This window comes from Amphiura filiformis, chromosome 15 (assembly GCF_039555335.1).
Source record: "Amphiura filiformis chromosome 15, Afil_fr2py, whole genome shotgun sequence".
Classification (NCBI taxonomy): Eukaryota; Metazoa; Echinodermata; class Ophiuroidea; order Amphilepidida; family Amphiuridae; genus Amphiura; species Amphiura filiformis.
Window position 1 is genome coordinate 15,979,642 of NC_092642.1, and position 23,605 is coordinate 16,003,246.

The following is a 23,605-nucleotide window of genomic DNA, read 5'->3' on the forward strand; positions in this document are numbered from 1 at the left end:
TCCGGCATAATGATGGCCGAATAAATGTAAAGCGCTTTGAGGCTGTTTACGGCATAAAGCGCTATATAAATATCTACATTTATTTATTTATTTAAGGAGGGTCCCAATTGGATTATATCATGAAATATCGACACCCAATTCCATGAATAAGTATTGTAACTTCTGGTTCTTTTAATGGGAGAAACAGGGTCCGCAAATTGATAAATCTCACAGAACATGTTGAACTGTTCCAACTGGCTCTGCACTCGCTGAAGTACAAATGTAGCTAACAGTAGGTGGAGAGCCAGTTGAACACATGTCTATATTGTTAGGAGAAGAGTTGCGTGTGACTAGGCACAGTAGATTTGTGTGATTTTTCTTGGACCTGACCAATAGGTTTCATGTGTGAATGTAGTCATCCATAAATTCAAGCGCACATAGACAGCAAAAATAGGTATGTATGCAATCAATACCAATGGGCTATTCCAGTTGAAATCCCTACACCCCCTATGGAAGACATGACCTCAATATTCCACACAGGGAGTGTGCATTTCAAATGGGGTTACTTGAATGGGTGACTCTGTTTGAAAATCTACACCCCCTGTTTGGGAGATTCAGGTTATGTAGGGGTGTATGGATTTCAAATCGAATAGTCCATTGTTGTTAAAAATATTAAAGATGACCAAATTTCACACATAAAACCAAATGGTCATTATCACTATGATTATGGTGAATTCCTGTGAAGAACCATTTGAAAAAACCCTCAAGGTAAACATTATATGCTAAGTCTTGCTTATTTAATTGTCACCGTACTAATGACATGTTAGCTTGTAGATAGATATAGGAGTTATCCGGGCTTTGCAATATTAGGCTGGTATATTTTAACCATGTTTGTTTACAGAGTATGGATGGTAAGGGTTTTATACAATGGACATTAAAATATTAATGTAGCAATATAATGATCACAGCATGGCATACATTTTTGGGATGGAATAATGGGCTAAACCCAGACAGTTTTTATATATTCATTGCTCTACTTTGGCATTGTACTTAACTGAACTTGCTCCTCTCCACTTAAGTTTATTAATGGGTATCTGTACATGCTGTAAAAGTAAAAACTTCCTTGTGCAACTGAAACATTGTCTGGACCCAGCACTAGTGAAATGGTTACACAACTGTTATGAGGACTGATTATTATCCAAATTGTTGTTGCACATATGATGGTCAGTTCTGAACAATGGACACAAGTTGTGATGATGAAATTGGCAGGTCTCGATTAGCAACAGTAACCTAGCATTGCTTTTAAAACCAGCAAAATGTGAAAATCACTTTGACATGATTGAAATTCCTCAAGGTGGGCAGAAGGGAAGTTGTAGCAAATTAAACACTGAAGATGTGATCCATTGAATATTACACACTCCTTATGCAAGTTATTGAAAATGTACATTTTATTTTGTTGGCTTACCTAATTTATAACCTAATCCCATTTTAAACAAAAGTAGATAAATTAGGCCTATTTAAAAACAATCTTACATTTGTGACATGATCTGGTCCATGGGGGCCAAAAGGAGGCATTTTTGACAATTGAGTTACTGTATTTATTACATTATACATACAATGGGCTATCATCTACTTAAAACACCAAGGTCTAGCATACTTGGTTCTAAAGTTATGAAGTTTTTGATGTCTATTTTCTTATGTATTTTATTGTTTTTTACTCCATATTTTTAACTTTATCTCAGTTTCAAAATTGCCGCCTTTGGCCCTCATGGACCAGATCGTGTCACATTTCAGTTATTTCTGTGTAGACCTACATGTAGTATTTGGAGTCAGATATCTTGCACTTCCCACAATACTAATACTAATTCTTCCCTGCACTGATTGGTTATTCAGTGCAGCATGGGTCAACAGTGGTGAGCAAATTATTTTAAGAAATGCATTGTGGCAAGTGTAACATATTGTTTCAGATTTGGAGCCGGTTATTATTGTAAGAAAATAAACAAGAAAAATACCATTGAATACCTCATTAGCTAACTGACAGTGTAACTGTGCAATCAGATTAGATATAAAAAGGCAGGTCAGACTCCGGCATAAATGTGCGCTTCTGGATTATTTAGGCATGTGCCCAGCCAATTTAGATTTTATGTATATGGACTATTCCAGTCGAAATCTATACACTCCCCATGTCAGACATGGCCTTAATCTCCCACACAGGGGTGTATATTTCAAATGGAGTCGCCCATTAAGGTAACCCCATTTGAAATTCACGCTGTGTGGAAGATTAAGGTCATGTCTTCAATAGGGGGTGTATGCATTTCAACTGGATTAGCCGATTGCCCCTAGTTACACACCATTTAACATTGTAACAACATTGTCACAACTTCTGTTACACTGTGACAACATTATATGACATTATATGATACTAGGGGTGTTGATTATGTGCACTAAGCACATTGTCTGGAGATGAGCCACACGGACTTTGGAATCTGACTTTCTATATGCCTAGTAATAAGTAAATTTTAGGACCCATTAATGTACCTACAAGGCTAGAGACATAGCTACCTGGCAGAGACATGCTGAGGTTGACTGTAAATGGCTGATGATGATGAATGTACCTACTTTTCATAAAAAGTGTCCAGATTGGTAAAAAAAAATGGGTGCTTTTGTGGAAAAATGGCCAAAATGCAATCAATTAATGTAATTTGTAGTACACTTATTGTCTCTACTGAAACCCACCGAAAACTGAATCTATACCAACATTCCTGAAAATGCACCCCAAAACAGTACCACATTATGTGATCCACTCCCACAAAACCTTGAACAAGTTGTCAGACAGGTTTATGAGTAAAACTTGCCAAGAGGACATTTACATAACAAATCCATGTAGCCAGCTGTTATAAAACAACATGGAAAAAATCATAAACAAAATATATAAAATTCATAGCATCTACATAAAAAAAATCGGAGTCAAAAGAATAAGAACGAAGGATGAAAATAAATGCTAAATTGACCCTTTTAAAATTCTCAATGACCTGGCTTATGGAACAATGAGGCTAGTCACATGTCTGGCCATGGAATAAAGTTGTAACATACTTTGCTAATTCACATAAAACACATTCAAATCTATGCACACACAGAAAAAAACATGATTGAAATATATATTTTTATATATTTTATTAAATATTTTGTAGTGTAAGGTAACAATGCATCTGCACGTATCACAATAAGTGTTTTAGTTTCTGTTAAAAGAAACAAATTTGACAATTTACAAATTTGTAAATACAAATTCTTAAAGTGGGAGTGCAAGTTGAAAACATGACTTTTTACCTTTTAGTGATATTTTATCATAGAATGACTCCATTTGAAATATTCACCCCTTTGTGGGAGATAAAGGTCATGTATTCTATAGGGGGTGTATGGATTTTAACTGGCATAGCCTACATATATGTGACCCCTCGGCACAACTGAGCCCTGAAGTCGCCAATCATCATTTTTGAGATATTCAACCAAAATATTCTTTGAAATTAGCTTTAAAATGGTGTATATCATGTCTATAGTACTTGACATTTAAGTAGTGAAAAATCAATAAAACAGTCAATAAATCCTTTGTGTCCTATTGTTTATTGTTAAGTTCGATGGAGCATATCTCAAAAGTGGCACTGGCGACATCCGGGGCTCAGTTGTGCCGAGGGGTCACATATGTGATAAACAATTGGTTTAATCAATGGTGCTTTTACTGTAGTGATTTCAGAGTGATTTGGGCTATTCCAGTTGAAATACATACACCCCATTGACCTTATCAGGGAGTGTGAATTTTGAATTGGTGACTCCATTTGAAATCTACACCCCTGTGTGGGAGATTAAATTCATGTCTTCCATGGGGATGTATGGATTTTAAATGGAATGCCCATTTCATTGTGTACTGCTTCAAATTGTGTGCGTTTAACTTCACTCAAAGTGCTGCTGTACACATGCACGTTTAAAGATGACGCATAGATATGCGTGTGAAACGGCTATACCTCATCACATTGACGTCACTGCCTACAGTAGACAGGCACTTTAGTTAGAAACTATGTTGGACATGTGAGTGAGATGATTAACTAGAGTTATCGCTAGGCGATACATACCTCTTAAGTTTTTTAACGAAGAGATCTCGAAATGATTTATTATGATTGTGACATCGTTGTCAAGATATCACAATTGCAACTGGTTTTGAGTACAAAATATTGGTCATTTAATTTTTAAAGGGTGAAATTATTCAAATAGTGCTTTCATGGAGCACTCCAAATTTTGTTAATGCATCTCCTATGTGGTAACGTTTTTTACCATTTCACAAATAAATCGTTATTAAAAATACAGAAGCAGGTTGCAACTTGATATTAGATTTATCAATGACTGCCCACACAAGTAATTTCTGTGTGTAGGTTACAAGTATTGACTAATAAAAAGTTTGTCATGTTCAGAGATAAAGTAGAGGTCTCTCTAGTAAGCACTTTCAAAACTGAAAGCAGAAAATGATTGTTTGTTTTTGCCCGCCAAAAAATGGACCATTTTGACAGTGATAAACTAACTATGCAAAATGTATGTCTTTACAATGCATATTATCATTTTGACAAATAAGCGGAAGCACACATTCACATTTGTATTAATGTTTTGTCTTGTGTGAATTTAGATTTGAGTGATGACGAGACACAAAATGAAAATTTTAATAATATTTGCTATTGTTGATAAGATAAGTTTGAAATGCTAACTTTGATAATGTTAGAATAATATTGTATGATGAAAATTGTTTAATAATAAGCTCAAAATCATGAATATTAAGATAGCTATTGTATTACAATCCTTGTTAGTGAGGTCACTGTTATGCAATAGATACACCACCTTTAAGATACACCACCTTCAAGGTATCTCAATGTTCATGAATCTGGGCCCTAGATTGGGCTATTCCAGTTGAAATCCATACACCCCATGTGGAAGACATGCCTTAATCTTCTTAAGTCTTCTATACGGGAGTGTGGATTTCAACTGGAATATCCCAATTAGTTGTTTACAGTGTTGACGTATTTATTGATGCAATTTACTATTTACCGTTTTGACTGGAGCCACGTAATAATAATTATATATGGCCAGTGTATATTTTGCTATAACACTTTGTACAGGGTTGAATAGTCCAATAAAACACACAGTGCATTAGAAATATGCACCTACTTGACAATTATGTTTGTGTTTTTTGTAAGTTGCACAACCAGATTCTTATTGTTGCTGCCTCACAGGTACACTGCTGCCTTCACGGCACTCTAAATTACACATTCAGAATCACATGCAGAGTACACTCCCTGGTACTAAGTAGCTGTAGCTATGTACATCTGGGTCGGCAGAAACAGGAATCTGGTAGTGCTCCCACAACTTCAACCGTTTCAGGGGGGGGTACTCAAATTTGGTTGTGGCTAGGGGTGTGCTGCCGAGAATTTGTAAGTGGACCCATCAATATACCAATTTTTAAAGAAATTTGGACCCATCATATACCAAAATTTTTGGTCAAATTTAACACAAATTGTCTTAGTTTTTATAAACTTTCCCCCAAAATTTGGTAGAAATTTCAAAAAATTTTGCTAAAAAACAAATATACAATTTTGAAAAAAAAAACACCTGTCCATTACCAAAATTAGCCTAGAAAAAGGGGCCATTCATATACCAAAAGTCTGTAATTCCTCTCCCCCCCCCTCCCACGTCCCTATATGGTCATTTGTACTGCGACCCCCCCACCATCAGTTTCAAATGTTCAGATTCAAGCAGTTATTATCCAACTTTCCTGTTAATGAGTTAGTTTTACATCTTATGATTCCAAAACTTGGATATTGAATTTGAAGCTGTATTCTACGTACTATTCGCTGTCGTAGTGTGATGTCACAATTTGATCGCTGCCAGGTCAACAGAACCATGATCACAACACAAAGTTAATGGGTCATTAACAGGTGTACAATGAAATAAGCAAGAACCAGTAACCAAAATACACTCCTCATTATGAATGCATTCATAAAAATAACTATCAACAAAGTTTGGGATAGATTGATAGGTAGTTTACGTAAAATCAGTTAGCCTGAAATTGAGGGCGCTCTAAATAAAAGTGGTTGTCACGCATAAGGGGTAAATGGCAGTGTTGAAGAAGAAACCATTTGGACAAATTATCAAGAATTTGAGTTCATTTAAAGAAAATCTCCAAATTGCAATGATTCCAATGATATGACAGCGCAGAGCAGTGTGGCTCAGTGGTAGTGGTTACGGGCTTTGACGTCTTTTGGAAGAGGTTCCGTTCAACTCAAGGAGGAGGCAAATGAAAGTTAATTCTAAGTTCCCCTCAACAGCCTGCATCACTTTTTTCATGTTGGCCAAAATTGTTTAATAATTTTAATGAAAAAGTCAAGTATCTAAAAATTGAGATAGAAATATCAAAATTATAAATGCTCAATATGCTGGACATGCCCTGCTGATGATTTTAGCAGTTTGCATTAATTGTAGGGTTTAAGATGTAGTCAATAATGAAAATGTAAGGATTTTCCTCATGTTCCTGCTGATTACAAAAAGTGCAAATTCCTTTTCATTTCATTAAAATCAAACTCAGTATTAGTACTTGTATATCTTTTCTCAATCTGATGCAAAATGTCTGTAAGATGATCCAAGCATTCATCCTTGAGTTGGGGATGGACCTTAACATTTTGAGGCACTCGACAGGCAGGGTTGTAAAGGTTACAAGTCTGACAGACTTTTTACAAGCCTGACTTTGTTCCGCCCTGAAGCTCTGCGACTCATTCGAGAGCAAAATATCCCCTCTTTACGTCACTAGACGCCTATGTCAGGTCCGCGACACTCCGGAGCTAGTTTGAGGACAGAAAATGTGACTCTCGTGCTAGTCTCCTATACAACCATTCAATTCTGTGGTCCTGACACTCGTCATTCATAACCGCTTAGAGTCTGGCCCGAGACTAGGCAAATGTGACTCTTGCACTTTCCTCGCATATGCATCGGTATAGGCCGTTTGCATGTAAATTGTACGGAGTGTCCTAGTCTATATCTCTGCCTCTGTGCTTTACAAGAAGCACACCAGATTTTTGTCACAGGATAAAGAAAAACATTGCCCAGCTTGCATTAGTTCTGTCCAATTTGAGTTTATTTTGTGTGAAGCGTGCATAAATGTCCATACAGGCACTCTTTCACCGTGTTTCACGGTACAGTACACAGTAGCCTACCTGTGGGAGATGGATGTATATCTACTGCCATTTTGTTGTTTTGCAATTTTGTTCTAGTGTGCTGTTCAATGAGCTTCAAATCTGCAGACTGAATTAAAGAGGTGTGGTCCAATTTTTAATGTTCTATTTTCTATTTTAGATTGAGGTCTACCATTAAAACATTGTTTCCAAATGTTGACTTTTATTTGGTTTTGATGAGAAGCAAAAATGTGTATAACAATACCCCATATGATAGTACATTCACTTATATGGTGTAGTAACCACAAATCACTACGTTTTTGTAAACATTTAAATGAAAAATATCTCGGCATTAAATTTCACTGGGTATGAGAAAATATGAGCTTTTTTCTGATACCAAAATCTTTTATTAAATATATTTTTATTACGCTTGAAAATGTTTAATTTATAAATATAAATGCTGTTTTATTATAACTATTATTAGCAAATAAATATGGCTTATATTGATTCAAACATCTACCGCATACAAATTAATTTTAATACCGAGAGATGAAGAATATTTGTACATTCCAGCTGGATATTGCATGCATAGTTTCTAGAAAATATCAAAGCTGCCTACCATTACCATCAAGCTGAGGACACGGAAGGTTCAGCAAAAGCATTCCCGGTAAGTGGTCAAAATTCATGTAGTGTAGTGTCTACATAGATTATGTTAAGGATACGATACATGATTTACCGACAAGTGACTAATTTCGGAATGCTATCATGAATTTTGAAGAAAAAAAAGTTTCCACAGGCTTCGTTGGGATTCGAACCAGCGATTCGCAACTTCCTTCGATTACGTGTCTAGCGCTTTACCGTTCGACCACGGTGGCAGTTGAGTGGAGGAGTGTAATGATAAATGATAAATCTCATAATGCCATCTTTAGCCTTTTGTTTACTAAAAAAGACGCGCTTTGTAAAGATAGATTAGCCGTTTTATGCATAAAGAGCACGAACGTTTGGGAAAGGTTTCAAACAAATAATAAAGACACTGATGTGATGATGAAATTGCGTAAGTTGGGAAATATCTCAAATGCCGCAATGTTTTGTTTTGGTTTTAGGAATTTGACCTTAAAATTTAAGACTTCATAACATCAGTCGAAATCAACAAAAGGTATTTCAACAGTATATGGCATCATTCTTTCTCTAGAATGTTTTATATATGTATGTGAAATAGCTTCAACAATGGTTCGCTGCATAATGGTAAAAACAGCCTTGACCTAAAAAAGGGCGAGAGGTACCATATTTACGGATTCAGGCTAAATTTAAAATTGATATAAAACATTTGTTTTTTGAACGATTACAAAAATTAATTTTTGTCATATAAAGAAATTGTGTCTGGCGTGAATTACACTACAGTTTTTATTCTTAGGGCTCTTTGACTTCTTCAAATGATTTTTTTAATGATAGAGTGAATCCCCTGGCCCTCTATAATTACGCACAAAAGATCGAGTCCCCTTAAATCTGATACATACCTACTTGTCACCACTACAAGCAAAGGTATGCATCGATTTAGCAATGTGGTTACATTTGTTTATATGTGTAAACTGGCACTCCAAATGAAACAAAAACTCACAATTAATTGATAAATTTGACATGATTTAATTATACTACATGTTGTCATTAAATTACATCAGGATATGACCACATCAAGTCATTAAAAACATGATTTTGTTTATATCGCTCATTCTACAAACTCCGATGCCAATAGCCTTTTTTCCATTCTTTGGTCCACAAACACTTTGTCGAGCATTTAGGGCATCAAATATGTTGTTTTTCTGGTAGAACTCAACGAGATCTACCCGGACATATATAGTTTTCCTACTTTAAATGCTTTTTTCAGCCTGATTAACCCTTGCAAAGGCTCAAAAATCGCTAAAAATGCGTTTCCACTGCTCAAGTGTCACATCTAACCCTGAATATTTTCTTTTGAATAAATGCGATTTCTTTACATCTTTGTTGTTTTTTAATTAGATAACGCACCATCATATTGTTTATCAACATTATTTTTTAGTGATTAAAACGTCTTTGTGTAATTCTAAAATAAATTGCACTTTCCACCAAAACGCTGTGAGCTACGTTACCCTTTTTAACACACGTTATTGGAAAGAAGTAAAACAGAGGTATCAATGTAATTTGCGGTTTTTGAAAGGAAACACTCATAGGTTTTAAAAATCACAGTAAAAATTGTGATGCTGTAGCATTTTTTTTTAGAAATGTTGTAAACATTGAAATTTCGACCGACCATGTTAAGATTGGTGAGCTACGTTACCAGGATTCTATAGTATGCACTTGTATTACATGTACTTCCTAATAATATGTGAAAGCTACCAGTGGTCGAACGCCATTTATATTAGAATTAACCGACATAACGTTCTAACGTTTGCAAATCACATTAAAAACATTAAAAACCATTGAACTGCGTTACTGTGAGCAACGTTACACACTCATTTACGCATCTTCAAAACTTCTCTGAAATGGTGAAATCTGTTTTACATTTCACTCAAGTGATCTTTAGTTTGCTTTTTATGACCTTGGATTGAGTAAAACCAGCCCATTTTGTAGTCGGTAACGTAGCTCACATTACATTGAGTTTTAGTGTTAAAAAACATCATGACTTCCTGAAAGAAAAATATGCAAGTGGTGTTGGCAATTTTTTACATCTGAAAGTAGTGATACATTTACTCTTAAAAAACACAAAAAGCAGGTCTTTTTGAACAACTTTTATTGTTTCAATTTTTATAGTGGATTGGCACCGGATTTTGTAGAATAAGCGATATGTTGTGTTATCAAGCAAAATGAGTTGGATGTACATGTAGTGAAAATGTAATTTTGGGACACAGCAGCATGAAGTTTCTATTGTTTTTATTCCATTGTGTATGCGGTACTGCAATGAGTCAACAAAAATAGAGATCCCAGTCGACGGGGATATTGAAAGTGCCTGGGTATCAATTGCGACCTAAAATCTGGCTATTGCTATGTGTGGTAAAGCAGACTTTTCCCTGGTTTCAGTTCTTTGTTGTTAGACAACTTTCGTTGCCTGTTTATGTTTTGAAGATTGATTCAATAATCAAAACAAGAGCATTGACGAGAGGTACACAACTCCTTGAACTTAACTTTTCTAGTTGAAATTCAGTCACCCCCTATGGTAGACATCTTAATCTCCCACACAGGGATGCAGATTTCAAATGGAGTCAGCTATTCTGGTAATTTGAAATTCACACTCCATGTGTGGAAGATGAAGTTCATATCTTCAATATGGGGCGTATGGATGTCAACTGGATTAGCCAATAGGCCTACTGACAACAGACTTTGTTATTCAGGTCTACCGTATAAGTATCTTGTTTTATAGGAGCAATTTTTATTGGATCCAAAGTATAAAAGCACTTCATTTCTAAAAGTTGCCTACATAGCAGACAAATGAGTTCTCATATTTCGCCGCATTTATCTATGACGATTTTCTGTCTCGTATTGCCGCCCTGTGTTCCATTTTTTTCCATCTCCTTGACAACATCCATACCGCTAACGACTTTACCAAACACTACATGTGCGCCATCCAACCTACAGACAAAAAATACAACAGGATAGAATTGTGTCAATTGACTGGTGTAAAAGTGTTAGAAACAATTGAGTGTCCATGGCAACCAAAACATGCTAAGTTCAACCTCAAATGTGATCGTCCACCTCAAACCTCTCCTGAAGTCAGCCCCCAGTCAACATTTGTTGTTTTATTTCATATTTGTGATCAGCTCCAACAAAACCCGGAACAAGTCGCCAGACATGTTTTTGAGTTATAGGCCTTTAAAGATGACATTCCCATAAAAAAATCCAACTTTGGAATTCTTAATTTCATGGTATTTGACTGAGGGACTAAGTGGACTTTCAAATCGTTGAAAGTACTTATTAAAAAGAGGTTTATTCAATCAATTAGAGAATAAATGATAATATTTTGTCTTTTGCCTATCCAATATCGTGTCATAATGGATGGGCTGGCCAATATTTTGAGTAGTGGATGCCGGCGTAGCCTGTATCCACTACGATAAAAATATTGGCCAGCCTATCCATTATGACACGATATTAGATAGGCAAAAGACAAAATCCTATCTTTTATTCTCATTCTTATTCAGTTTTAATTTAATTTTTGCGAGAAAAACTGCCTTTTTTCAGAAAAAAATAAAGTTACTTTTGTGAGGACATCCCCGTTGTTTTAAATGAACGAAACCATCATGAACATCTAAGCCACCGAATCGCGTTTTAGTTCTCGACGTGCATTACGCTTGAACACATTATCGCGCGATCATTGAGGAGCAACAAAGCGTGCCGCCGCTATGCGTGGCGGCGCCGCCTGACTAATATCACTATCAACTATTGTGAGATATTATACACCAGAAAACCAATCAAATTACGTGAATTCTTTACAAGACGCCCCCCATTGAATAAGAATAAGTAATGAACTATGGTAATCCCTGTTCAAACCTGTGTAAGGCAGGAAACTAATTGGCATATTACTCAGTACAGTAATTTGGCAAAAATATCAAGGTATCATACAAAATTATCCATATCTTGAATGCCATTTATATAATTTTGTTATCATTTTAAGCTTATTGTCTAGTGCTTACATTTGTATTCAAATCATGAAAAGTCAAAAATGCGACTTGTTCTTGGTTTTGTCAGAACGGGTCACATTCATAACTTCATTTGATATCTTAATGCAGAGTTATGGTTGGTTGAACTTTGCACTTCATGCACATATGAATACAACTTCCATGCAAATTTTGCACTGTAATTCAAAATCAAATTTGCCGACTTTACAAAAGGTTTGTGGTGGACGGTCACAAATGATGCTGTGGATATTAACCAAAACAGAATTTGAAGTTTTTCTTGTCATTGCCAAAAAAAAACCAAAAAAAAACTAGAAATGTCGCGGTTTTTTGACGCAAGGCGTTGAATGGGATGCCTCCACCCTGATGACCCCAAAATGACCTTGCAATGACCCCTTGGTGACCCTGAAATGACCTTCCAAAAATTTGGCTCTAAATGTTGAGTGTACCCACCAAGTTTCATGCCCATACGACCAATTTTATTAATTTGACCTCAGATGACCCCTTGGTGACCCGAAATGACCTTTAAAAATTTGGCTCTAAATGTTGTCTGTACCCACCAAGTTTAAAGCCAATACAACCAATTTTATTAATTTGACCTCAGATGACCCCTTGGTGACCCCGCAATGACCTTCCAGACATTTGGCTCTAAATGTTGACTGTACCCACCAAGTTTTAAGCCCATATGACAATTTTAAGTAATTTGACCTCAGATGACCCCTTGGTGACCCCGGATGACCCCAAAATGACCTTCCAAAAATTTGGCTCTAAATGTTGTCTGTACCCGTTACCCACCAAGTTTCAAGCCCATATGACCAATTTTATTAATTTGACCTCAGATGACCCTTTGGTGACCCCGCAATGACCTTCCAGAAATTTGGTTTTAAATGTTGACTGTACCCACCAAGTTTCAAGCCCATATGACAATTTTTAGTAATTTGACCTCAGATGACCCTTGGTGATCCCGGATGACCCCAAAATGACCTTCCAAAAATTTGGCTCTAAATGTTGACTATACTTACCAAGTTTCATGCCCATAGGATTTGAACTGTCCATATGAGACCAAATTTACAAGTTGACCTCAAATGACCTTTGACCTCAGTATATGACCTTGAACCTCACCAAAAAAAAAGTATCCATAGTTTTTGACCATGACCCACCTATCCTGAAAATCTGAAGTCAATCCGCCCATCCATGCCGAGATAGAGCATCCGGACGGACGGAAGCGTGGAAGCATGGACAGTGCAAAAACAGTATGCCTCGCGGTGGAGGCATAAAACAGGCAGTTATAAATTTACTTTATTTGGACTAAGCATGATTTCACATTTATCATAGTCACAGAAATACTTATATTCCGGACAGCATTTACATTCTGGTTACTTAGGCACCAGATTTGTATGTTATCACAATTAACAATTACAATACTAGTCATTTCATAAAAAATAGAGATTGACCAAGCATTGAATGGTTAATCGAAAGATCAAACTAATTTGGTTCTGTATTGCCTCATTTCTCCCTAATTTAGTTTTATTTTATCATTTTAAAAAACAATGTCGGCTGTACAAAAACAACAAGATACCAAACAAAACCACAATGCTTACCATGGTGTTTGTGCTACAGTGATAAAAAACTGGGAACCATTGGTATTTGGCCCTGCATTTGCCATAGATAACAAACCTGTATAGGCATAAATAAGGAAAGGTAGAGAATTTATGTATTAGCAGAAATCATAATTGAGCCAGAAAATATAGCATACTACTACCAGCATGCTGTATATGTATCAACATGTAAAGGGAAGGGACCTGGGATGTACCAGGATCCCCAAGCCAGGGGACCTAAAAGATGTGAGGGTAAAATTTACAAGTAATGTAATTAAGCGATATAATTTTCATTAACAACTAGTTTTAACCATATTGCTATTGTGCAATACAACAACCATTTGCAATTTTAATGCTAAAATGGGCCAAGATTAGGACAATTGTGGCCTAAACCAGGCAAGCCAAGGGAAGATGCATATTAAAACTTTGAGTCAAATTCGTTCTCATAATTCAAACCTTTTGTCCAGGTATTTTGAGCAAAGGGGAGGAACTTGCACCACCCCAGCCTCTTTCCGCTAAGCACAATCATCTTAAGGGGGTACTACACCCCTGACCAATTTTGTGCCTATTTTGCATTCATCTCAAAAATTATAGCGCATTGGTGACAGGTAAGATATGTATATACATTATAGGGGCACAGACTACAACTACTGCACTGAAAATTCAGCAACTCATCAATGCAAGTAGTTATTGATTTATTGATCAAATATTGGATTTCCCTCATTTTTGACTGCAACTCCACAACTGTTGTCTGTGCTGAAATAAAATTTCCAGTGCAGTAGTTGTAGTCCTTGCCCCTATAATATACATATCTTACTTGTCACATGCACTATAATTTTTGAGAAAAATGCAAAAATAGGCACAAAATTGGGCAGGGGTGTAGAACCCCCTTAAGTCGTTGTGCTATTTGAATCTCTGGCTTATAATTATGTGCCACAGCAATACATTACATTTGAAAACTCCAGGTATGCTATAAATCACACTCCTCAAGATGTCGAGATATGCTGTGAGTGTCAGACCTGTATACATTCCTGAGAGAGTGTGCTACATATATTTAGGTGTGCTCTGAATCACATTCCTCATGACCATGATAGGGGAGTGATTGTGTGCAATTCCTCTCCCGTCCTTGAAGTGACTAGCCTTATTAAAGGAGACATTCTTCATCATGATTACATATCAAAATTTATTTCACCTGGGTCTTTCTACACATACATATGTACCTGGTTTATCATGCTTTAGTTTAAAATTCTCATCCTTGAATTTGTTGCCATAGATACTCTTTCCACCGGTGCCATCTCCACGTGTGAAATCACCTCCTTGACACATGAAGCCAGGGATGATTCGATGAAATGCAGAACCCTCGTAGCCAAATCCTTTCTCCTTTGTGCAAAGTGCTCGGAAATTTTCTGCAAGAAACATACACTTAAGGATTATTACATACACTGTATTATGGTGCTTTCATTGACACAGTTGATGTCGACAATCATCGAGTTGAATGCGGTTAATGGGAGGGGGGAACCATCACTCAGAAAGCCCTTACTCAGAAGGCCCACTATTCAGAAAACCCATCAAATTCTGAATAGCAGGCTTGTTTTCATTTCAAATGAACTGCTAACCAGAAGACCTGCTAATAAGAAAACCTGGTAATCAGAAGGCCCACTACTCAGAAATATTTTCTGAGAAATATTTTCTGAGAAATATTTTCTGAGTAGCGGGTATTTTCTGAGTAGCGGGCCTTCTAATTAACGGGCCCTTTGCAGGGTAAGGGTCATGGTAAGGGGTTAGGGTTAGGGTTGGATACAACTCGCTAGTCAGAAAACAAATTCTGTAGCGGGACTTCAACAAAAAGCCACTATTCAGAAGTCTGTTATTCAGAAGGCCCGCTACTCAGAAAATTCTGACTAGTGAGCCACCTGAATAATGGGTTTTCTGAATAGCGAGTCTTCTAACTACTGGGTCTTCTGAGTGACGGGCTGCACCCACTATTCCGTATGTGAGAGTATGCAAGACTCCAAGTCCGAAGTCAACATCTATATGTACATGTATGCAACTAAGCATCCACTTGTGCCTATTTAAAGCAGTGAGATGGCAAGAGCCATATTTTGCTAGGTTTAGCCATTTAAATACAAACCTTGTACTAATAAATACTTCATTGATCTTATAGGAAATGAGTAAAGGAAGCCAATAATCATATTTATATTTCCACAGATCTTGTGGTTCTTGATAAAAAAAATAATTTGGGTTTTCCCCCTCCTGAGAAAAACCATGTACATGGGGAATGATGGGGCCAATGACACCCCTTATCATATCAAGCCTTGGGATTTCCTTTATTTAAGTAGAATCCACATCTTTTCTCTTGAGTGTCACCTTTACTTGTCTTAACACCACTAGGTCACACTCCCCAGTCCGCTATGACTCACGCAAGCTATAAAAAATACAATTTTCTGTGGGTAGTCAGATTTTTTCATATTCTTACATTGATGCCTACCATCTAATCTGTTTCCACTTAACTATAACATAGTTATATTTTTGCTCCAGAAGAGAACTTACCTGCTGTATGAGGCACTACATCTTTATGCAACTGTACAAAAAAATAAAAATAAATAATTATTATAGTATTATTTTCTTAACCTCCATCATGCATAAATGAATATTTAAGCAACATAGACCAATGGGCCAATCAGTAAACGAGTAATTGACTTTTAACCACTCCCATTTTGCGACAACTTCTGGGTCAACCAGTCAATCGTACAGTGTCAGCAAGTTTGCATTCACGTAATGTTATTGACAATAATATTTACATAAATCTTTAAAATCTTATCCGGAAAATGGAAGGAAATAGTCAAATATTTGCATCAAAATGCGATGTAATGCGATGCAATACCGGCGACCGGGGGCTTTGTAAAATTGTATTACCTGTTGCTCAACACATTTTATGTACGGATGCAAAAATGTTTTTGTAGGACGTGCATTATCTGACCAGGTTTTACAGTTGTTCGTCTGATCGGATGCATAGATTTTGAAGGCTAGTGGGAGCCTTGTTGAGTTTACTATATTGCATAGTGCATGCATTCATGTACTTGTATGCTACATGGAGATATGTCTTTGTGCCGCTGAGCCATAAATGTTTTACAAACACCTGCTTACTCAATTTTATCAAATCAATTTTAAGATATATGTTGTCGAAAAATTCTGTATGCAAAAGGCTATAAAAAGGAACAATTGATTTATTGTCAAGTGTCAAAGCCAAGTCCGCCTTGAATACAGTATGACGAGGCTGAGCAAAGTCAGAGCACATGGAAGTCTGCACAAAGTCAGTCAAAGTCCATCAGAACTTGAGTTGAATTTCAATAAAGGGTAGATTTGGGTGCAAACACTAACACAAAATATGTTAATTCAATTTTAAAAGTGTTCATACTGACTTTTTTGGGTAAAGCCAAATTTTCATTGTTGTAAGAGAAAGGGTAACAGTCAAGTTTTGATCATACAGATAGAGTTTGTATTTTGTAGTTGATGTCTTGCATCCCTTTGTTAGTAATTGTTTACACAATGTTTTCTCTTGAAGCAAAAACTTTAAAACTTTGTGATCCTAGCATCCTCTGTTATGACATTTTTCAGTAGATATCCACGAAAAAATCTTATTCCCAATCTTAGTTGATTCTGATTTTGCATTTGCGAGTTATGCATGATTATGTGTATTACACTGCTCCATAGACAATTTGTTGTAATAAATTTCTTTCTGGTGTACCAGAACGTAATTCAAATTTCACGATATTTTTGTCAAACAAATTAATCTACAAGAAATTTTTGGTACATAAACATTATGTAGCCAGAGGTTTCCAGTAGTATAACAAATCTCAACTTTTTTGGAGAAAAGTGGGGGGATGATGCTGTGGATCACGAAATGACCTTTTACGTTTTAGTATTTACAGTCTTGCGTTGCAAGTTGGTGGTAATGTTTGATCTGAATGTTTGATTTATACTGGCCTTAGTAAACAATGGTAAATAAAAACCTACCTCAAATGTGATCTTCCCCATTGGTTTGCCATTTGCAGATACCTCAAAGAAACATCTGGGATTCTTGGAAGTACTGGAACAGTACCGCTGGCAGGATATTGCTGAAATCCTAGAAGACAAGAAGATTTGAAGGGTCAGTTTGTTACACACCGCTAGAATCCATTGTATATTCGCTATTTAAAAATATTGCAATATTTAGCTATATTTCACCTTATTAACAAAACCATCCGTCAATAGAACCTTGTTATATACTCAACGGAACCAATGGAACATCCGTAGAGTACAGTGGACATTGTGTTTCTTTTCAAATTCAAGGATTTGTGAGATATTTTGGGATTTTGTTGTGTGTGGTCTCATCACTATACAATCAATTCAAATATGGCGTCGACCGTAACAACCAAACAATGACACAGCCGACTTCTCAAGGATAAAACTATGGGTGCGTAGCAATATTCTGCGTTTTATACGTGTAGATGAATGTGCGCTAGCTTCAGTTATATTTTTGGATGCAAATTAAGTACTGTAGAAGATGGATGTTTAAGTGCTAAAGACATATCATGTAAAGGGATGCACTACATGTCGGGTTCACACCCGTTTTGGATTGTCAATCTCAGATCTACATGTATTCAGCGTTGACATTTTTTGCAACAAACACATTGTTTTTGTTTTACGTTTTAAATCATGAGGGATGAAAACTTTGTTGTATAATATTGATTTTTATGATTTTTTTTCTCTTCTGATCAACAATGACTTGTTATTTATGACCGGAAAAAGTGTAATGTGTGTTACCGTAACGCAAGCCTCGAAATAAGCAGGCACCCAGGAGCCATTTACCCAATGGTCATAACATTTTGGCTCCTGGTCCACACCAAAATCAAGTGAACCAGGCTCTACATTTAAACAAAAATTAGAGCCTGGTGGTTAAACCGGTTTTGTATTTAATGTGTACAATTAAAGTCTAAATGACTCCTACCTAGCTCTTTAGCCAATTTTGTGCCTATTTTTGCATTTTTCTCAACAATTATAGCGCATTGGTGACAAGTAAGATATATATATTATAGGGGCAAGGACTAAAAGTACTGCACTGAAAATTCAGCAACTCAAGGCAAGTAGTTATTGATTTATTGATCAAATATTGGTTTTCCCTCATTTTTGACTGTAACTCCACAACTGTTGTCTGTGCTGAAACAAAATATCCAGTGCAATAGTTGTAGTCCTTGCCCCTATAATATACATATCTTACTTGTCACCAATGTTCTATAATTTTTGAGAAAAATGCAAAAATAGGCACAAAATTGTGCAGGGGTGTAGTACCCCCTTAAACATGTGGAGAGAGCTACAAGCAGTGTGCAAAACTCATACTAGCACAATGCTGATTTTGAACGTAATCACAATATTAAATGGGGGTGATGTTGATTCGACGGACTCGGACATCAGGGGGAAGAGGTAAATTGAATTTAATCATAATCATGGTCAAATTAAGGAATTTTAAATGAATACGAGAGTGTGTTTGTTTTTTATCAGTGCTCAGTGCCAAGAGGGGGGCAAGCGATTTTTGGGGAGCCGAGGGGGGGGGCAAGCGATTTTGGCGAGCCATTTGGAAATTTTACCCCGGGGAGCTCATAAATATTTGCACAGCCCTTAAGCTTACCAAGTTGCCTACATGGTCGATAATAGCGTCAATAATTGGCGAAAATCTGGATCGGAAACCCGGAATGAACCAGAAGTCAGTGTTTCTAGTTCATAGTTTATAATTTTAGCGCGAGTTTTAAGGGGCTGTGCAATAATTATGAGCCCTGGGTGGGGCAAGAAATTTTTGGCAAGCCGAAAGGGGGGGAAGCAATTTTTGGCGAGCCGTGAGGGGGGGCGATTTTTTGCACGCATTCATGGGTCGCCTTTTAAATAAAACGCTCTAAACGCTTAAATATGCAAATTTTCCTGCTCACTTCGCTTCATAACATGTAAATTGGGATCCCAAAATTTGGCATGCGCAAGGGCAGGGCAAAGAATTTTTAAGGGCAGAGAACAAGCGATTTTTAGCGAGCTGTTTGGAATATTGCACAGCCCTTAAGTTTACCTATAAATTATTTTATAAACGGAAATTATCGTTCTAAAAAATGCAACGCCCGGGGGCGTATTTAAGGAAATACGGTAAGTTGGCATGTTGGGAGATGAGGATCGCAATTCATGAGGCTGTGAATCACAGAACCCCAGGCCCTTTTACAGTATTAAACAGTTTTATAAATTTAAAAATTAAAAAAATTTAAGTTAAAGGAGTATTTCGTGATCCTAGCATCCTCTAATTATGTCATTTTTCATTAGATATCCACGAAAAAACCTATTCCCAAAATTTCAGTTGCTTCCGATATTGCGTTAGCGAGTTATGCATGATTATGTGTATTACACTGCTCCATAGACAGTCAATGCAATGCGTAGGTATGCTAGGTGAATTTAAATTTGCCATCAAACTGCATCATTTTATATATCAAATTAAAGCCCTTGAGTAAACAAAGCCAAAACTGAAAACCATTTTTCATAGCACTTTCCGTAGCAAAGTTACATCTTGTCAAAGATTGACTTTCATCAAAAAGTTTCAGCTAGCAAAATTCCCCAAAACGGCATTTCGGGGTGTTTCTAGATCTTAGTCTCATTATGATAGCAGCTTTTTTTAATGGAAATGCTATCCAAATCCCTCTAAAATTCCATGTGCGGGTGACTTATCACCATAAAAAATCATATATTTGGGTCAAGTGAAGTATAGAAAACATATTTATGTAGGTTTCTTTCTTCGGGCACTTGTTTTAAATTTCTATGTAAAAATGCATTGACATTGTCGGCGAATTTGACTGACTAGCAAATGTGTTATACTCAAATGCAGCAAACCTTAGACGAGCGCGACTTCCGTGATGTTGCAAATTCGGCGCTAACAACGCGTACGGCGCACAGTTCATTCATAAATTTCCACTCAGCAACCGTTAATCGCCTTAGCAGCCAATCAGAGACAAGTGCGTGCAACGCAGTAAATATGCGATGTATCCTTACAATACGCGCTCGTCAAAGGTTTACTGCATTTTAGTATAACTAAGGTTTGCCTGGGTTGCCTACAATGCGTTGTAATTTCGTTCTGGTGCACCAGAACGAAATTCAAATTTCACGATATCTTTGCTAAACGCAATTAATCGGCAAGAAATATTTTGTACATAAACATTATGTAGCCAGAGGTTTCCAGTGATATAAAAATCTCAACTTTTTTGAGAAAAGTGGGGGATGAGGCTGTGGATCACGAAATGCCCCTTTAAGCTTTTTTTTTTAAATTGTCATTTCATATATCCATACATCTATATGACTTACCTTGTACTCTGTGCAATAACTGGGCGAACTGTGTATCGGCAGAATTGAGATAAAAGCGCCATATTCATGAATTTCAGTATCAAATTCGAGTATAATTTCTGGACCAAAATGGTCATCAATGCATGGCCATGCACAAATTTATTTGGCATACGAGCTCTTTGTAAATCGAGCGTTGAACTTGTTTATACACATCCAGATTCTCATTCACGGTTTACCACCGCGGCGGATTACCTTCGCGGCTACACCTGGTGTAGCCCTGAAGCTACACCTTAATAGAGCTACTCTGAAGCTACTCCCAAGTAGCTACACCTTAGCAAACCCATAGTGGATACACCATATCAGAGCTACTTCGCTGTTACTCCATCCATTGTCTGTCTATAAGCCAACTCCGGTGCTATACTAGTGCCAACTTCTGGATACGCCATATCGGAGCTACTCCAAAGGTACTCTTAAGAAGCTACTCTGAAGTACATCTGATAGCTGTCAGCCACGAGCCAACCCTGGAGTAACACCGAAGTCAGCTCCGGTGTACAACCGCAGCCAAACGGGTCATTGACCGGCAGCGGTAAACAACTCGCCGAACGCGTAATCGGCCGCGTACTAGTGCGCGTACCTAGCTATTTTTAGCAAAGCGAACGTTTGTTGTTTTGATTAATTGATTGACCATGTTTGCACGTTTGCATAGGGCCAGGGCCAGGAAGATGTACGGTTACGCACGAAGCGAGAATCACTTGCCGATATCACGGAGACATTTTGTTTCTCTTTAGTGGTTGTTTCCTTTGTAGAAACTTGTTCTTTTGTTTAACGACAGTACCAGTAGGGCCTACGACTTCTTCTCAATTTGTGTTTAAAATCATTTTTAATCATTATTTAATTTTGTGTTCCTTGTTATGTTTTTAGTTTTGCTAACTTGAGATGCTTGTGTGACGTTCTGTTCCTGTGTGCATACTGCGGTTCGCGGTTCCACATTCTCATGTTGTTTGTTTATTTACCGTACCCGGGTTTATTATTACAGTTAAAATTTACTCATAATTTATAGGCCTAGGGCCTACTTCTTAATTTCTTGTTTTTACGCTGTTTTCCTAACATTTTCCACCGCATTACTTTACTGTTGCAAGGCGTGGGCCTAGGCCTATAATACACCTTCTTGCAATACAGTTTGGTTTTGATTCGTTTGGCTAGGCCTTAGGCCTACTAATCTTTCATTGATGTTATTCACAGTTTTCATATTTTTTTGCTTGGTTGTTATTCATCTTTTAATTTGACTTACCTGTTTGATATGTGTTTTTCGTTTGTTTGAGTAGGCCGTATTTTGTTTGTTTTTAAACATTTTTTCTTTGCTTATTATACTTGAATGATTGGTCACTTATTAATTAAAAAGTAAATATTTAAATAAGTTACTAAACAATTAAAAAGCAAATAAGTAAAATATAATACACGTAAATAAATAATAAATATAAAACTAATAATAAATTTAATAAAAGCGTAAAAAATAAATGAATAAAAGTGGGGTCCTAAAATAAATATTAGCTATAAAATGACCAATCATTCAAGTATAATATGCAAAGAAAAATGCTTAAAACATACAAATGCAGGCCTACTCAAACAAATGAAAAAACATGTAAGCAAACAGGTAATCAAATTAAAAAGCTAAATAACAACCAAGTTAATGATAATTATTAGCATTCTATTATTGATTATTTTACATAGGCCTAGGCCTACGAGTACTGTTCATTTAAAAAAAAATTTAGGCCTAATACAAATGTTTACTTATTTACTTTATTTGTGTAGTTTTTACTTGTTAATTTAATTAGGCCTACCTATTATTCTATTTACTTGTTTATTCATTTATAAATTTATTTAGTCAGTTATTTACTTCATTAATTTTACTTGCTTATTTCTGAACTTGTTTGTGTATTTTGTAGGCCTATTTACTTGTTTACTATTTTCTATTATTAATTTATTATACTATTAACATATATTTGAAAAATAATAAAGAAAGAAAGAAAGAAAGAACAGAAATCCCTAATATATCCTAATAAAAGCATACAATAAAGCTAAATTGAGAAAAATAGCATTCAATCTGGCAACAGATCATCACATTTTTTTTTTACGGAGTACCTCTAGAGGTACTCCGCTATAGTCTGTCTCTACGGGAGGTACACCGTGGAAAACCGGATAGGAGTAGTCCACGGATTTTTGACTCGCGTTACGGTACACCGCTACAGAGTAGCCCTGGGGGTAATCCGGAGAAGCTCCAGAGTACATCCAGTGAGAAGTTGTAGTCGCGGCTGTAAAGCGACTCTAATTTGACCAATTAGCTCAATTGTCTTTTACCACTTAGGAAAAACGTTTCTCTTCATTGGTCAAAAGCACTTAAAAGTCAACACGGCCTGTGTATGGCGTGTAAAGTTTTAGTAAAGCCTTGAACTCTGGCCTATGAAAATTGAAATGGCTGTAAACACACATGAACAGGGAATTTTTTCACGATGAAACTTGACAACTTGATGTAATAAAGCTGTGCAGTGTATCCAGTGCCAGTGGCCAAGGTTGTCAGAAAAACAGCACACGGAATGTCAGCATGCACAAGTAGGAAAAAGTAAGAGTATTTATAATTTTTTAAAGCTTACTTTATACTAGTCTTAGGGGTGGTGCAAATGTGTACCCCCGGGTGAATTATAGGGGGGCAAATATTTTTGGCAGGCCATAAGGGGGGGCAAGCATTTTTCATATGAATTTCTTGTGTCCACATAAGCATCAAGTCACTCTGCAAGGCTGAATGCACAAAATTTGTGTAGTGAGAGATAGGCCA

The 23,605-nt window shown here is 36.6% G+C and overlaps 2 protein-coding genes across 2 annotated transcripts in view; one reads left to right on the plus strand and one right to left on the minus strand.

Moving 5' to 3' along the window:
• Window positions 1-8,812: 8,812 nt before the first annotated feature.
• Window positions 8,813-20,954, minus strand: LOC140171302 (uncharacterized). Its single transcript, XM_072194534.1, has 6 exons — window positions 20,794-20,954; window positions 17,443-17,551; window positions 15,976-16,006; window positions 14,646-14,831; window positions 13,429-13,504; window positions 8,813-10,787 (listed from the first exon to the last, which is right to left on the minus strand). Exons 1-6 carry the CDS (start codon window positions 20,940-20,942, stop codon window positions 10,655-10,657), a joined length of 684 nt encoding a protein of 227 aa, XP_072050635.1. The 5' UTR covers window positions 20,943-20,954; the 3' UTR covers window positions 8,813-10,654.
• Window positions 20,955-23,164: 2,210 nt separating this feature from the next.
• Window positions 23,165-23,605, plus strand: part of LOC140171303 (uncharacterized) — a 55,613-nt gene continuing 55,172 nt past the window's right edge. Inside the window, exon 1 of the mRNA XM_072194538.1 lies at window positions 23,165-23,392. The gene's annotated coding sequence lies outside the window, so the exon portion shown is untranslated. The remainder of the gene's footprint in view (window positions 23,393-23,605) is intronic.